At 36.5% G+C, this 17,625-nt stretch overlaps 1 protein-coding gene across 4 annotated transcripts in view; it reads right to left on the bottom strand.

The window, feature by feature from the left end:
- Positions 1–1,856: 1,856 nt before the first annotated feature.
- The window catches only part of CFH (complement factor H), a 111,147-nt gene continuing 95,378 nt past the window's right edge, over positions 1,857–17,625 (bottom strand). For 3 of the 4 annotated variants that reach the window (XM_058700276.1, XM_058700272.1, XM_058700275.1), the window contains 11 exons: positions 17,405–17,581; positions 16,163–16,345; positions 15,873–16,055; positions 13,193–13,363; positions 11,135–11,317; positions 10,479–10,688; positions 8,429–8,602; positions 7,545–7,721; positions 6,670–6,843; positions 2,976–3,158; positions 1,857–2,252 (listed from right to left, as the gene is read on the bottom strand). In XM_058700276.1, the coding sequence (XP_058556259.1) occupies positions 2,032–2,252; positions 2,976–3,158; positions 6,670–6,843; positions 7,545–7,721; positions 8,429–8,602; positions 10,479–10,688; positions 11,135–11,317; positions 13,193–13,363; positions 15,873–16,055; positions 16,163–16,345; positions 17,405–17,581 (2,036 nt within the window). In that variant the 3' untranslated portion in view covers positions 1,857–2,031. The remainder of the gene's footprint in view (positions 2,253–2,975; positions 3,159–6,669; positions 6,844–7,544; positions 7,722–8,428; positions 8,603–10,478; positions 10,689–11,134; positions 11,318–13,192; positions 13,364–15,872; positions 16,056–16,162; positions 16,346–17,404; positions 17,582–17,625) is intronic. The other variant, XM_058700273.1, reaches the window with a different exon arrangement.

Raw genomic sequence — 17,625 nt, forward strand, 5'->3', positions numbered from 1 at the left:
AGGAGCTCATTTCAAGAGGCTCTCACTAGCCAAATTTGGGATAATTTGAGCTTCAGAAATAATGACTATATTTAATTGTGACAGTTGAATAAATAAAAATTCATGAATTCATGCTGATACATTTATTATTTTTTTATTTTTTAATTAATTAATAATTATTATTTTATTTTTTTGAGAGTGCAAACTCAATGGGTGGAAGAGGGGCAAAGGGAGAGAGAGCAAGAATCTTAAACAGGCTCCACACTCAGCACAGAGGCTGAGCTGGAGCCCAGGGCTCAATCCCATGACCCTGGGATCATGAACTGAGCCAAAATCTAGTCAGATGCTCAACCAACTGAGCTACCCAGGCTCCCCACTGATACAACTTTTAAAAAAAGAAAAAGAAAAAGAAAGAATATCTCTAAAGCCATCAGAAGGTGGCCTTATCAAGTCCTTACTCCAAAAATTGGAAATTAAAGAGCAAATATAAAGATTTACCAAATCTTTTTAGGTAAAAGTATTAAGGAGTTGGCAAATCAGCACTCATCTTTACATGGGAATGGCAATAAATGCAGAAAAATATTAGAATTAATCTTAAAATTTACTATTTCGCAGCCAAAAATGAAAATAATTGGTTATAGGCCATATTGGTTACAAGGCAAGTGTCGTAGATACATTCCACAGGCTCTGGGTGAAAGGTTCTGGAGAAATAGTATATACACCAATATTGACATCAAAGATAACTTGTGGATTGTAACAATATTCCTTTAAATGTGAGAAAACTGACTGTCATTTGTGATTCAGATTTAGATAAATCGGCTCCAGCAGAGACAGCCTGGTTTCTCATTCTGAGAATACCACTTGATTTGATGCAAATGAAGGAAGAAGATATCACCTTAAGATACTTTTACCTTGGATGAGCACTTGGTGTTGTATGGAAACCAATTTGACAATAAATTTCATATATTAAAAAAAATACTTTTACCTTGATTATATCTTTATTTTCATCCTAAAAATTTCATGTTTTTGTAGAAGTTAAAAATGTTTTCGGTCAACTGATTTTAACTGTTTATGTTGTTTGAAATGTATGAATTTAAAAATTGCATTTCAGACTCTTGTGGTTGAATGTGTTCAAAACTCTCTATACCAACAAAATCGTGGAGATGTCATTAGATTTGAACATCTTTACCAAAGAGGTCTTCATAGTTCTCAACATGTATTGCCTTACTTTATCTTTATTTTAAAACAACATATTCTTGTGGTTCAAAGGTGATGTATAGTAAAGACAGATACAATGGAGAATGCAGGTTAGTTTTAAGAAGTTAAACAGCTACTCTTAACCCTAGTTTCTCTAAATTCTGCTGTCAATTTTTTATTGTGCTTCCTGACAATCTTTGTTTTATAAATATTTATTCAGTGTTCAAAGCACACTGTGTGTGTGTTTACACTTGACATCAGATTTTTTGTTACTTTTCATGTCATGTTATCATAGTTATGTACCCAGTTCGATTCTAATCTCCCTTTATTCTTTCTTTAATTTTCATTGTGCTAGAGAGTTATCTTGTAGGAGATCATGTATTCCATTCTTTTTTTGGTATATCTTTCTTTTGATAGATAAGCAAAAGTAAGTAATAACTACTTACATCGTGTTAACATAGGTATGACGTAGTTAGGTTTTGAAGTGTTTTTGAAGTGAAACTATTTTGAAGATGGAAAAGCCTTTTCTCCCATTTCCTCCAAAACGGACGGTCTCAGGAAGCCTCAGAAGTTACCGAGGAAGATTTGAGAAAGGTAGGAGAAAGATGCATAGAAGTCGTCACTGAAGTGATTGAATCTCATTTCTTGTCATAGATATTTTTTTAATAGGACACAAAGCATTTTGGTTTGCCAAGTTTTAATGAAGTGCTCTTAAGAAGTGATTTATTCACTTCTCAGATTATAATTACATCATCCATGAAATATTTAACACAGATTCTGATATGAATATAAAGGAGTTTAACAATACCTGACAAAATAAGCATGAAAATTTGAATAAATGTACATGTTTTAATTTTAGGACTGCATCTTAACCATGTTTTGTACACAAACAGGATAGGTCAGTTTCCCGTCCCAACAGGTTGCTCGGAATGTTTGTTGTGATGTCTGTCTACGATATCCAGAATTACATTGAAATTGAACAGTTTCCCTTGTTTGGAAATATCTCTTTTTCTTAGAAGACCATCCTAATTGTATGTTATGTTTTCTCATGGTTTCTTCTGATACTATACAAACATCTGAAGATTTAAAAAAAATGAACATAAGCATTAAGTAGTAAACAAATATTTTCCACAGAATTTCAGACTTTCAAAGTAGAATTGTCTGCACTGGTCCAGGGCTTTGTTCTCAAAACCTTTTCCAACCAGTTCATTGAAAATCCATCACATAGATGTAAATCATTTTAAATGATTAACGATGTAAAAATGAGGTACTGTGTTTAAGGTGTGCTAATTAAATGTTATAATGAAAGATGCATCATGTCAATAACAATAGGAAGAGCTTTCATTAAAGAATATTTTGGTGCTGTGGTTGCTTGAATAAGACCTTTTTTCTAATTTTATTTCTTTTTTTAAATTTTTTTTTTTTCAACGTTTTTTTTTTTTTTTTTTTTTTTTTATTTATTTTTGGGACAGAGAGAGACAGAGCATGAACGGGGGAAGGGCAGAGAGAGAGGGAGACACAGAATCGGAAACAGGCTCCAGGCTCCGAGCCATCAGCCCAGAGCCTGACGCGGGGCTCGAACTCATGGAGCGCGAGATCGTGACCTGGCTGAAGTCGGACGCTTAACCGACTGCGCCACCCAGGCGCCCCTAATTTTATTTCTTCACATATTAATATTTGGTAGTCAAACATTTGATAGAATGATTGTGGTTAATCCATGAATAATCTGTTAATAAAGCAAAACACCTTTCTCATTATAGTGATTTTCCCAGGATCCAGGTGAATATTAAGATATTTACCCAAGCACTTTGGCGGTTCTGACCACTGTCCATATCTGCATGTGATGACCTTGTTTCCCTCAAGCACATACAAGGACTGGCACTGGTACTCAACAGATGACCCTGGAGCATATTCTGATGTTGGGAATGTGGTCATGTCTCCATTGTCAATAGCCGGAGGGGGCCCACATTTTTCTTTAGGGTCTAAAAAAGAATATTATTTGATTTATTGAACATCCAAAGAAAAACAGGGTAAAGTAAAGCAAATAAAAATATAGCACAGTATACAACATCAAGACTGGTGATTTCTGCTGACAGAAATGATTCATTGGAGAAATTCTAATCACTTAAACTGAGAAGAACACTTTTAAGCACTTCCTTTTATCCCACATGAAAGCACACACAAAGCATTAACAAATTGTCTGCTTTGTAGTATTCTGGTATTAAAAAACATTTTCCCTAGTGAATAAATGCCAGACAGATGGAGAGCTAATATACACAAAGAAATTTTCTCATTAGTTACAACATATTGTAGTGTCTATTGGATCTCAAGTCACTGTGTATTGACTTTCATTGTTATTACAAAAGAAACATCAGCTTTAATTAAGTCAAAGAATTACAAATTTGTATAATGTGAAAGGGAATTGTTGGCCTCCTATTCTGGACAAGGTGAGGTAGAAACATTTCTGCTAATCCCTTTGCTAAGTAAAACTAAAAACCCTGAACGTATCATAAAAAACAATAAAAGGGATTATGGAAGATGCAGAGTAGATATCGATCTCATCAGAGACCTTGGGATTCAAGGAATTACACTGTAGTTAGTGAATTTGGGTTTTCATTGTCTCTTCTATGGATCCTGGACTGAGCACTGAAGAAGACTGGAACCCAGAAACAATATCAAGTTCATGGAAAAAAAAAAAAAAATCCAAGAATTGCCTGCTCTCTTTAGCCAAAGGCCCAGGAAAGGAGTATTCTAACAAGACAGAAGTATTTTTTACAGTATTCGAATAACTCCGAAAAAACATCATCAAGAAACCATGACCATTCCTCTCCACGTGTTGCTCAGAGATCAACAGTGATCAACACAGGCCAAGTGAGGTGCCCAGACTTCTATCCACACTCAGGGAACAAGACGCCTCTCCACTTTCCATGGTGTCAGTGGAGGTCAAGTGGGAAGTCTGGACTTGCACTCTGGCAGTTTTGGAGGCCTGATAAATAAGAGATGTCAATAAAATCCGGAGCCTTAAAGCATAATATCCAAAATGTCTAGAATACAACTGAAAATCATTCATTATAGGGGTGCCTGGGTGGCTCAGTGGGTTGAGCATCCAACTCTTGATTTGCGCACAGGTCACGATCTCACGGTTCGTGAGTTTGAGCCCTGTGTTGGGCTCTGTGCTGGCAGAGAGGAGCCTGCTTGGGATTCTCTCTCCCTCTCTCTGCCCCTCCCCTGCTCACACACTGGAATGAGTGCTCATTTTCCTAAAATAAATACACCTTTAAAAAAAGAGAGAAAAACATCACTCATTATGCCAAAGACCAGGAAAACCTCAAAAGAGTAAAGATAATCAACACATGGCAACACTGAGATGACACAGATAATGGAATTATTTAGTGATGGTTTTTCAAAATCCAATGGGAATTATAGCACAGAAAAATAGAATAATGGATTTTTAAAAATCCTCACTGGATGGGCTCTATCATGGATTACACATGACAGAAGGATAAATAAACTCGAATATAGAATACAGACTACTCACTTTGAAAACAAACAAAAGTGGACAGGGCTTCAGGGACCAGTAAGAGTATAGCAAAAGACTGGACAACCAGAAAGGGAAAAGAAAGGGGTTAGAGATGAAAACAAACAAACAAACAAAAAACCCTCAAACAATAATGGCTGAAAATCTCCCATGTTGGGCACAAGGCATAAACATTCATACTGAAAAAGCCAAACAGGATAATCCTAAAGAAATTCAAGCCAAGATACATCATAATCAAACTGAGGGAAACTAAAGAAAAGGAAAAATCTCAAAAGCAGCTACACAGAAATTAGGCAAACCTCTAAGGGAAAAAGGGTTCAAGTGTCCGTGGGGTTCTCATCTGTGTCCATGGATCCAGAGAGAAGTGACAACGTTTCTCAAGTGCTAGAAGAAAAGAAACTGTCATCTCTGAATGCCACATCCAGTGACGCCATCCTTAGGATACAAGGGAGAAATAAAGACGTTCTGAGACAATGGAAAAGGGGGAAAATATCTCCAGCAGATCTACCTTTAAAGAATTGCTAAAGGAATTCTTCAAATAGCACCGAAAAGATAACAGAAGGAGGACTGAGACTTCATGCAGGAAGAAAGAACAGGGCAAATGAGAAAAATAAGGGTAAATATAATAGACTCTTTTTCCTAAGGAGTTTGTTATATTGGATGTTTGGGCAACATTGTATCATTTCCTATAGTGCTCAACCTATGTAGAAGAAACACTTAACATTTATCTCCCCCCCCCCCCAACAAAAGGTATTTATGTTTAAAATGTGGGAGGGTAAGAGGTGCCTGAGGGTTTTAGTCACTTAAGCACCTGACTCTTGATCTCAGCTCAAGTCTTGATCTCAGGGTGGTGAGTTCAAGCCCCACAATGGGTTCCACGCTGGCTGTGCAGCCTACTTAAAAAAAAAAAAAACAAAAAAGTAAAATAAAATGTGGGGAGGATAAATGGACCTAAATGGAAGTAAGGTTTCCACATTTCACTTGAAGTGGTAAAATGTCAATTCCGGGAGGAGTGATAAGCTATCTATGTACATCTTAATATTAGGGCAACCACTAATGAAACTATACAATGAGATATGCCCCCAAACAATATAGAGGTGTCAAAATAATATTATTTTAAGATGTTTCAAAAATCTACAGTGATGAGAAGAAAGGAAATGGAAGTGAGAAACAGGAAACACAAAACAAACAGTAAAATGCCTGACACAGCCCCTAATCTATCAAAAACTACTTTAAGTGTAAGTGGTTTAAATACTTCAGTGAAAAGACTGAAATGGCAGAGTGCACACGTAAACAAGAACTGACCGTCTGGCGTCTAAAGAAACTCGCTTTAAACGTGAAAACATAGGTGGGATCAAAGTAAAAGACTGGAAAATATATATGCCAGGCGAAAGTGGATTTGAAAACAAGTGGCTATAATATCGCCTTTGTTGGCTTCCCTCTTTCGTAAACTCTAAATGCTGGAGTGTCCTATGTTCGAGTTCTCAGACTTTTTCTTCAGTATACACTAATTCCTGGGTTGAGCTCAACTAGTAACCTTCCTTTAAATATAATCCACACGCTGAAGAAGCCCAAATTTGTATCAAATTCTGGGATCACGCCCCAGCTGCGGATTCCATGTCTCCAAGTGGAATTTCATAGAGCTGTCAAATGTCCTCAATGTATCTTTAATACACTTATTCCTCAGGAAATAACCGAGTGTCTTAATGCTTAACACAGAGAGAATTTTCCATGATTCCAGCTGTCCTAATCTGGTCAAATCTTTCATAAAATAAATACATCCACAAAAAGTCCACTGAAAGAAAAAACTGGATTTTAAGCACCATCACTTTATTGGAGATTAAAAAATGAACCAAAATAACTACTTCGTTATATATTTATATTAACATATTTAGTCCCTGAAATTATCTCTTAATAGTTAAAGAGAATATTTTAAGGGAAATAAAACACTTTACCTACGCACTGAGGTGGTTGTGTCCAGTTCCCATTTGAACATGTGACTTCTCTGCCCCCAACCAGGTAAAAAGGTATGATGCATTCATAACGTGCCCTCTGACCAGGTAGATACTTAGACATCTCATCCACTATAACAGCATTTTTCACTCTGGGTGGATTCCCACAGGAAATATCTGAATAGAAAGAAAAAAAGTCGCATCTCTAACATAATGGTCATTTTGAATAGCAAATCAACGAATGGGATTCCAAATAGATCTCTAAGAGGATTTTAAATCAACAGTTAATCTGTCATGAAAGGCTGCTAATTTTAAGAAATTTACATATAAGATTAAAGAAAAGGAGATAAAGCAATATCTTTTATAAGACCTGGCAAAATAACAGAAAAATAAATGTATAATTGACAAAAACAGCCTTCAAGGATTCTTTCTTGCAAACGCTTAAGGACATTTCAATGCATAATGTATAATTCACCAGTGAGATTCAGGTGGACATAAATGTAACAGGCTATAGGTATGGTTCGTAGACTGGAGTATACACTGAATCCCTTGGGAATTGTTAAGACACTTTCAGGGTTGCAGCCCCAGAGTGTTTGCCACCACAGGTCTGAGCAAGCCTGTGAATTCACATTTGCGTTTCTAACCATTTCCCAGAAGATGCTGATTCTGTTCTTCCAGAGACCACAGTTTGAGAACCACTGGGCTTTCAGATTGACCACTGAGTACACAATTATATCCCTTTATGTTAAAACATAAACTTCTTCGACCTGGCCTCAAAGAATAATCCATGTCCATTTCGTAAGTGCTCTTAGAAGGAATTGCACATTATATTAGTGAAGACATTTTGACAAATAGGTTTCAAAATTTCATTGAAGTACCTCTGCATATTGGCTTTCCTATCCATTGGCTGTTAATACACTGGATAGTATTTGGTCCATCCAAAAGGTAATTATTTGGACATTTATAAGTCACTTTTTCTCCTGACCTATAGAACGTCTTCTTCTGGCCTATGGGTGTGGCATTACCGAAGTCGGGTAAGCTAAAACAATCCGTGTCTGAAAGAAAAAGAATATGTACTTGTTCAGAAAATATTTTAAAATACATAATGGCTAATAACTATAATGTAGAATAATAGGTACACATCGAACCAATGAATACCTTGCAAAATTTTTCTTATACCTTGAAAAAATATGTTAGAAGTCTTCCTTATATTATATTGAATAGTCCTATGTTTATCAAAGTATAACATGGGGATGATGACATCGTAAGTCTGAAGAGATATGGATACATGTAATGCTTGAGATCACACTTCTTACATTCAAATTCTTTCTTTCCCATACAAGCCATCTACCTTATGTATTTGTATTTTCACCTCTGTCAAAATCTGTTACCTTTATTCATGTCAAACATCTCAGAAAACTATATACATACAAGGAGATAACTGACAAACTAACAGTAAATTGAATAATGATGGGATTGATGAGCAGGGACCAGCTGTGACACAGGAACACAGATGAGAAGTCTGAGGATGTGTATCACAGGAGGTCTAATGTGCACACACGGTGACATGAAAGTGAAATAATTTGGCTCATGCTGTCACACTTTTATTATTACTACGGCTATTAATTCTCTACTAGAATCCACAGCTTCCCAGAGATACCTTGTTAAATTCTGGAATTACTGCCTAGTTTCATGTTTGTACCATTTATGCTCTGAATTAAGAATATTTATCAATCGTAGAGTAAAATTAAATACACTATACTTTTGCATTCTGGTGCATGGGACCATTTTCCTCCTATACATCTTATGAATGCAGGTCCATTAATCTCAAAACCTTTGGTGCATTTGTATGTTACTTCTTCCCCATATTGGTAACTGTCTGATACGTGAGATAGAATACCATGTGGAATCAAGTCTGGTGGCTCACAAGAAAGTCCTAAGAAAAGAAAGAGACAAAGAAAGAATGACTCCATGTTTTACTAAAACTGAAACTTAATTTTATGCATTGGTTGCCATATTTGGCAGTTTATTTGAAAAAAATAACACAGGATCTGCAATTATATCACGGAGATGGTGTGCAAATGCTTCCCAAAACCATCATTCTGATGTATCCAGTTGACAACCTGAGTAGGAATTTGAAACTAAACATGTCAGTACATTATCAGCCATAGCGACTTCTTTCTAGATTGGTTTCCTGAGGCAAGGGAAACAAAAGCAAAAATAAAGTATTGGGATTACATCAAAATAAAACACTCGTGTACAGTGAAGGGAACAATCAACAAAACTAAAAGACAAGCTACAGAAAGGGAGAAGATATTTGTGAATGATGTAACTGATAAAGCGTTAGTAACCAAAATATATAAAGACCTTATAAAACTCAACACCCCCAAACCGTAACCCAGTTAAAAATGGGCAGAAGGCAAGAACAGACATAGATCCAAAGAAGACATACAGACAGCCAACAGACACATAAAGAGATGCTCAACATCACTGATCATCAGGGAGATGCAATTCAAAACTACAATGGGATATCACCTCACACCTGTCAGATAGGCTAAAATCAACACACAAGAAACAACAGGTGTTGGCAAAGATGTGGAGAAAGGGAAACCCTCCTGCAGTGTTGGTGTGGGAATGCAAACTTGTGCAGCCACTCTGGAAAACAGGGTGAAGATTCCTCAAAAAGTTAAACGTAGAACTACCCTATGATCCAGCAATTGCACTACTAGATATTTACCCAAAGAATACAAAAATACTACTTCAAAGGGACTCATGTGCCTTGATGTTTATAGCAGCATTATTTCCAATAGCCGACATATGGAAGCAGCTCAAGTGTCCACTGATAGATGAATGAATAAAGAAGAGGGGGTACAAATACACAATGGAATATTACTCAGTCACAAAAGAAAGAAATCTTGCCATTTGCAATGACACAGACGGAGCTACAGAATATAATGCTAAGCGAAATGAGTCAGAGAAAGATAAATAACATATGATTTCGCTTATATGTGGAAGTTAAGAAACAAAACAAATGAGCAAAGGGGGGTGGTGGGGGGAAGAGGGAGAGAGGCAAACCGAGAAACAGACTCTTAATTATAGAGAACAATGTGACGGTTACCAGAAGGGAGGTGGGTGGGAGGATGGGTTTAGCAGGTGATGGGGATTAAGGAGGGCACTTGTGATGAGCATCGAGTGTTGTATGGAAGTGTTGAATCACCATATCCTACAACTGAAACTAATATTACACTGCATGTTATCTACCTGGAATTTAAACTAAAACTTAAATAATAAAAATAAAAAGATAAAAATGTCAATATATTTATGAAAGACACTATCAGTGTTTCTCAAACTAATAGTGAATAATAAAAAGAAGAGCATTGAGAATCAATCATCTTATGTACCATGTGTTGTAAGAACTCACATGACATTATAGGAAAAACAAAAGAAATTTATAAAAACTCATGGCAAAGCAATCAGTACAAGTTCCATATATAAATGGGTAGGAATATGAATAGGCGGTATGTATACGGACAGAGAGGTTTAGTTGTACTACACATCTAGTTTTCATTAAACAATTGCCAGAATTCAAAGTGAGTCTGTAATGAGTCAATGAAATTACCACAAAGAGGATAGATTTGATTGTGCAAAAATTGCTGGTAAGGTACATGAATATATAAATGATTTTAGATATTTAGCTATAAATGAGTTTGTATATTTAGAAATCTAAAGGATTCTTTCTCACGAATTTGACAATTGATTATGCTTAATGGATTATATCGAAAATAGAATTGTGGTTTGCATACTGTCCTCACCTACACACCGAGGTGGAGAACTCCATTTTCCCATGTGGCACGTTATCTCATCTTTTCCAGATATCCTGAAACCATCCTCGCAAGTGTAATTTAATTTGGTGCCATGTACATAAACCTCAGGTTTCAATGTTTCGTCCATCTCTTCTGAAAACTGAGATGATTTAATGGTTCCATGTTCTATCTGAGGTGGTTGAGGACATGGGCTTTTTTCTGTATAAAGAACAGAGATCAATATTTAAATTGAAAAATGTAATCAAATACTAGTTGAGGTTGTAAAATAAGGATAATCTGAAAAATTAAATTACTGAAAAACTAAAAAACATCTGAAATTTGCAAGCTTATGTCTCCATCAAATCTACAGTAGTATCTGCTTGTTCACTCTGCCCCCACATTCTTGTCCTGTTCATCATGAGTGAAATAGGCACAAACAAATTTTCTATGGTATTTACACAGTAACCCAAAGTTTTTGTCTGTTTCTTTGATAGTAGAAGTGAAAGAATGCCGATTGATTTGTATACTTAGATTGCAATTTATTGTTTCAAGATAAAGTGAAATAGATAGACAGAAAGGTCCTTATCTTGTTCATTTACACAAAGCACAGGGGAGTATTAACCTCATTTGAAAGAATGTTACAAAGCAAGTTATGCATTACTGACCAACACAGTGTGGTATTGACTGCCATCTTCCATCCTTGCACACGATTTCCTCTGCATCCTGAATTATATAATTGTCTTGACAGACAACAGATACTTTTTCTCCATCCTGATAATTTACCGTCGTTGCCATATTGTGAGCATTGGGAATCTGAGGTGGAGGTGGGCATGACTGCATTTGTACTTCTACAAATATGAAAATTAGATTTTGTGATGAAAATCAGAAGTTAAAAATACTAAAGAGAAAGCCCAATAATAATGTATCATAAACGATCAAATAATAAGGTTATGCTTAAATATGTGATACTCTTCAGCTTGTAGAATGCTTTAATACATCACACGTGGTCCTAATGGTAGTATCTTCCTTTTATTCCTTCTGTGATATATCGTGAATAATTTTTGTATAACTTCTTTTAATTATTTCTAACCATTACGATGTACTAACTGAATCATCCACTCAGTAACAGGCACGAAATAAATACTGATATTAGGATCTTTTTACAGCTATCTATAATCAAATGTATTGTGATTGCATTAAAACCCGTATAAGATGCGGAATGGAAAATAATTAGCCACAGGAAGAATTACAGGTAGTTAATCAATTATTTGATACAGGTTCCTGGCCAAGACATGAATTAGATATGGTCACTAGTGATTAACAGTGTGTCGTTTGAAGTTCAAAACTCTCTGGAGATACTGTTGACTAGGTTGCCGACACTGTTTAGAGATACACAGATGATGAAATGCACCCTGTTTAACGGATTAGACAGCCTGACTTTACTTCTATGACCAGCAAGGTATACAAGATTCCCTTGCAAACTTGAGTTTGAGCTCCCATAAAGCAGAGATACCTCACATGTATCGTGGCGGTTCATAACCTGGAGACAAAGATGTCCTGTTCCACTGAGGGAAGACTCTGGACGGCTAACCCTGGAGGCTTTTGGACCTCTCTGTGACACCTACGTTTTGCTTTCTCCTGCCATGCGTTTATTTCATTAAAGACCTTATGTGACTGTACTTTGGGAAGTCTCCTGAGTCCTTCCAATTATCTGACACTTTGTATTCAATTCAGAGAAATTGTTGACGGAATAGAATTCATTCATGCTGACTAATATGGTCATATTTTCTATTTCTATCTTTAGACAGATGCAGGAGTATTTTATATTTAATCAAAATTTTTTTCTTATTTCTGTTTTCATTATCTTGGCATATTTTTTCAATGTATTCTCAAGGATTTATTCTCTTCTATATCTGCTTGTTTAAGCATTTTTGTCCTAATAATCTTAATTTGTACTTCCTCTTGATACATTTTACCAGAGGTTGGTCTGGCAACTAAATCTCCGGCAGGTGCCATGTCTGCACTTTCCCTCTACCTTGATGGCACCAGTGGGTACACTCCAGCCCAGGGCTCTCCTGTGGCTTCATCAAAGCCGGCGAGCGGGCCCCAGCCCTGCATTCTGCTGCCTCGCTAAAGCTGGCCAGCATGCTCAGCCCACGGAGGGCACACTCCTTGATCCCCAGGCTCTAGTGGCCAGAGGGGCTTGCATTTCTGGGGCCTGCAACACACTACAACAATCTGAGAGATAACTCTTCGTGGGCCACTACCTCCGGGGCACTACAAAGCAGCCTGAAACACAGCCCAGACTTTCTGGGGAAAAAGCCTAATTATCTGTCTTAGACCGGTAGCCTGAGGGGTGGACTTGAGCTTTGCCACACATCTGGGGGCCACCGAGGTGCCCTCAGGGAAGGTGGACCAGGGGATGCCATCTTTGTGCTCTCCTCAGCCTCAAAGAAAACCAAATCACTATTTCTTAAAGATACCCGATCGGCGTTAATCTGAGGCCATCAAGTTTCTGGGTGGGTTGTTTTATAGGGAACAGAAGCACTGATGCACTTAATATCTAGAAATGATGTTGTGGTTAGTTTCTAAATTCCCTTCCGGCTTCAAAGTTATTTGTAATAATAAATAGCTAAACATGTTTAAAAGATGCCCAAATACTGCTTTGGCAAGTTAGGAAGAAATAGAATAAGATTTTGAAAGTACTATAAACAAGAGCTTACCTGTGCAGTTTAGTTCAGGATCCCATCTTCCATTTATGCACGTTGAGTGTTTCTGTTCTGATTTTCCTCTACATTTGTAACTTATGTTCTCATTATGATCAAATTCGGTCTTAAATGGATTTACGTCACGTATAGTTAAGCTGGGTTTACACTTCCGAAGTTCATCTGTTGCTAGAAATGAAAATATTGCCTTGAAAACACTACTTATAAGAATCAAAGCAGGGGCGCCTGGGTGGCGCAGTCGGTTAAGCGTCCGACTTCAGCCAGGTCACCATCTCGCGGTCCGTGAGTTCGAGCCCCGCGTCAGGCTCTGGGCTGATGGCTCGGAGCCTGGAGCCGGTTTCCGATTCTGTGTCTCCCTCTCTCTCTGCCCCTCCCCGTTCATGCTCTGTCTCTCTCTGTCCCAAAAATAAATAAAAAACGATGAAAAAGAAAAAAAAAATTTAAAAAAAATTCAAAGCAGTTAATGCAGAACAATAGCTTAGACTCAATAGTATATCGAAATTAGAATTTATGTCCGTAAGTCCCACCAACCAAGTTATTCCTGATCATATTGCATGTGATGGGCTATTTATTATGTCTGAACATAAGTCCTGTGTCCAGGCTTTGAAATTTCAAAGAAAATGTCTGCCATAAATACAGCCTGCACTTTGGGGATTAGAACAGCATTAGGAGGCTCACTTTTTTGGATGATTTACACACTGAACAGTCATCACCTGGTTAAATTTGGTCTCCTATTTATCTGTGGAAATAGAATATATGAAGCTGCTAGTTTAAATATCGTGTTTCAGAAAAATTAATATATTTTTTCACTTATGGTAATTTAATAAGCACATCTAAAATGTATTACGTAAAATGTGAACACTTAAGCAGATCTTTTGCATGATCACTAAAATGGGACAAATACTTGGACTAAGAAATTGGGTGCTTCAAGTCACAACCTGCTTACTGTATATACTCTTCCAATCTTTGAAATACTATTTTGTACATCAGGTCAACCTATAATTCAATAATATTGTAAGAGTCAATTTTGTTGACTCTAATACGAGTATAACAACTTTTTATACAACTACATACTTCAAAAATTCAATGCAGCCCGGAGTACTTTGTCAAGCTGATAAAATATCAATTGATGTAGGTCTTTGGATTTTTTAATAAGTGCCCAAAGAAGTAATGATTTTGTAATACAATAAAAAATAATACAAAGGGGAAAAATTCAAAACACACTAAAGGCTGAAAATAAATTGTGGTTTTAGGGCTTGTCCTCAGTGTTGAGGAAGAGAAAACAAGGTTTTCTTCAGGTGATAGTAACTCACCCATAGTCAAAAGGAGTGGTAGTGGGTGTTGTCATGGTCCTATGATTGACTGGTTTCTGAAAGAAGTTCCTTGATTCTTACGAGAAAATAAACATTTTGAGAAGAGTGAAAAGCTAGACTAGCTAGAGGTACAAAATCAACACTGAGAGGAGAAAATTGGAGTAAGGTCTATGATAGTTAAAAGTGGATTATGGTAAACTTGAAGATAGGTCGAAGATTAACCTTGGAAAGGCAAATCTGAGATCTAAAAAGACTAATAAATGAAATAGATGTTTTAGTATAAGAGTGAAAAGTTGAGAGTTTTCATGCCTGTTACAACCTTGGGTTTTCCCCCATATAAAATGAGGGGAAATCGTTTGTGGAGATAGAAGACGACAAAGATGAAATTTGGTCTTGAAGGACTGGCAATACTTCTCATGGGAATGTGTCTAGCAAAAATGTAAGGATTAAAAAGCAACAAAACCTAATGGTTCATTCAACAAACTCCTATTTAATGTCTGCTGTATGTTCACCGGTCCTTTGTATATTGGGAATACATCGTGAACAAAACAGGTGTCAATCTCTGCTCTCATGGAACATGAGCCTAAGCCCTACCTTCTCCTTGGAACAATTAATGCCTAGACATCTGGTGAATAAGTAAGATTGGACATCCAGGACTCTCTTTGAATGTAGGACCCAAGAAAACTGTAGGAAAGAACTCATTCCAAGGGGAAAAGGAAAAGGGCCCCCAATATTTTCCCAGCTAGTCATCAAAGACTTGGTCATCCAAAGGTCAGGATGATGCACGTACATCAACCAGAGTGAAGTCCAACAATCAGGTTTGTTTCCTGGCCCCACCCTGACTGCCTCCTTTGACTGACTTATACTGCGAACCCAGAGGGTCTGCAGCTCACCCACCCTTTGGCACATCAACTTCTTGCTGCCGCATTTGAAACAGACTGGGAAATCCTTAGAAGCTTTGAGAGAGGCAAGATTCCTATAGGGATGTAGCAAGTGGGCACTTTCTTGACACTGTCTGTTTTCCAGGGCCTGAAAACAAGAGTGCCGCGTAAAATGAAAATGGGATTTATGCAAATATGCTTCTATTTTCCTGGCGATTAATACTCAGATTTAAATCATATGAATAACTGTAAGTAAAATTTAGCTTCACACTTAAAAAGCATGTTAATTTCAGGGATAGAAAGGGTGATCAGACTCTCTTGCTAGTTTATATTTTTCCTTTGTAGACGATAAGCAATCATTATAATTTAAGACCTGACATTTTCAAGCATATATCTAAATTTCAAAACTATGTTTGCAGATACAGTTTGTACAATAAAAATATTACATTTCGTTGACCGTCTATTTGAGAAGGGTCTTCTCACCAATGCACTGAGGAAGTTGGGTCCATGATCCACTTATACATGTAATTGATTTCTGTCCAATCATTGTGAATCCTTCTCTGCAATTGAACTCCACTGAATCTCCATGGTGATAGGGAGGGTTAGAAGTCTGAACAGCATAGCCATAATTAAGTTCTGGTATATCTCCACATGTAGTCTCCACCTCTGTGAAAATTTCAGAAAAATATGTTTACTTATAAAATATAATTTATGTGTTTCTATAAATATAAAAGGTTGGTTTATTTTAAATATGAATATATTTTATACATTACCAATACAAATAGGCAAGTCTGTCCACCGTCCATCAACACACTGAATTTTATTAAAACCCTTCATCAGAAATCTAGGATTGCACACATATTCCACCAAATCATTGTGTTCGTAGTTTTCTTTCTCTGTTTCTTTAACTTTCCCATTAAGGAGTTGAGGAGGTGGAGAACACTCTTTTGTTTGCTCTACAGGAGAAATAATGTGTAAATAATGATCAAATTACCTATTTCACAACTTAAAAAACAATAAAATGGAGAGTTTTTTCTTTAATTAATTTATATTCTTTATAATGTACTTTATTATAGCCTTCTTAAGCAATGAAAAACAAATAGTGCTTAAACAAGAAACATGTTTCCCAGTTCTTTTTTCAAAATTATTATTTTAGAAAGAGAGATAGAGGATAAGAAGGGAGAGGAGAAAGAGAGGGAGTGAGAATCTTAAGCAGGCTCTATATGTTCAGCATGGAACCCGACATGGGGCTCGATCCCATGACCCAGGGATCATGACCTGAGGTGAAATCAGGATTCAGATGCTCAACCAACTGAGCCACTCAGGCACCGCAACCCAGTACTGTTAATTACACTGAACTAGTATATTGGTAGTATATTGAAACCCAGAAAACATGTTTAATAATCTAGATATTCTAGAGATGTATGCAAACCAATTACTAAATATGGTCATGTAAATGTTAACAATATTCATATGCCATGGAAAAAGTTTATCAAAACTGTTTGAAAAAAAAGTCATCATTTGAGGCTAGCATTTTATCAACATATTTTAACTTTGGTTAAGACATACATGTGATTGAATGGACTGAATTAACTATACATTACTTGAATGTTGTTTAGACACTCGATGAAGGTTGAGGGAAGGCCCATGCCATACCAAGTGTCCAATATTAACAGTGGAATTGTAGTCAAAAGGAAAAGTAACAAACATTAAGGCATAACACATGTATCTATGGCTATTACCACTACATACATCACACTCTGGTTTCTCTTCAGATCGTGTAAATCTTTCGCCTTTTACCACTATATATTTCAAGAAACAAGTGGAGATTAATTTCTTAAATAAGAAAATCTGAGATATCTACTACCCAACACATGTCCTGGCTTAATGAATTAGATTACAGACACACACACTTGAAGTCAACAGAAAATTAAGCGTGAGAGAAACAAAAACATAAAAATGTTGGTTTCAAAAATCCTATTTCTTGTTGTAGCAATTAGAAGATAAATATTCACCTTTACATGTTGGAAGATTAGGGGACCATCCAAAGTCGTAACACTGAACTGAATCTGGTCCAACTCTTTTAAGTCTTTGTGTGCAGAAAAATTTCAACACATCTCCGACTTTATATTTGTCTTCTTTGGGCTGAGTATTTAAGTTATCTTCTATTTCAGGAATCTTGCATTCTATTTCTGTAAAAATGTTCAAATAATTTGGTGAGAATATAAAATTAATC

This window comes from Neofelis nebulosa, chromosome 15 (assembly GCF_028018385.1).
Source record: "Neofelis nebulosa isolate mNeoNeb1 chromosome 15, mNeoNeb1.pri, whole genome shotgun sequence".
NCBI lineage: Eukaryota > Metazoa > Chordata > Mammalia > Carnivora > Felidae > Neofelis > Neofelis nebulosa.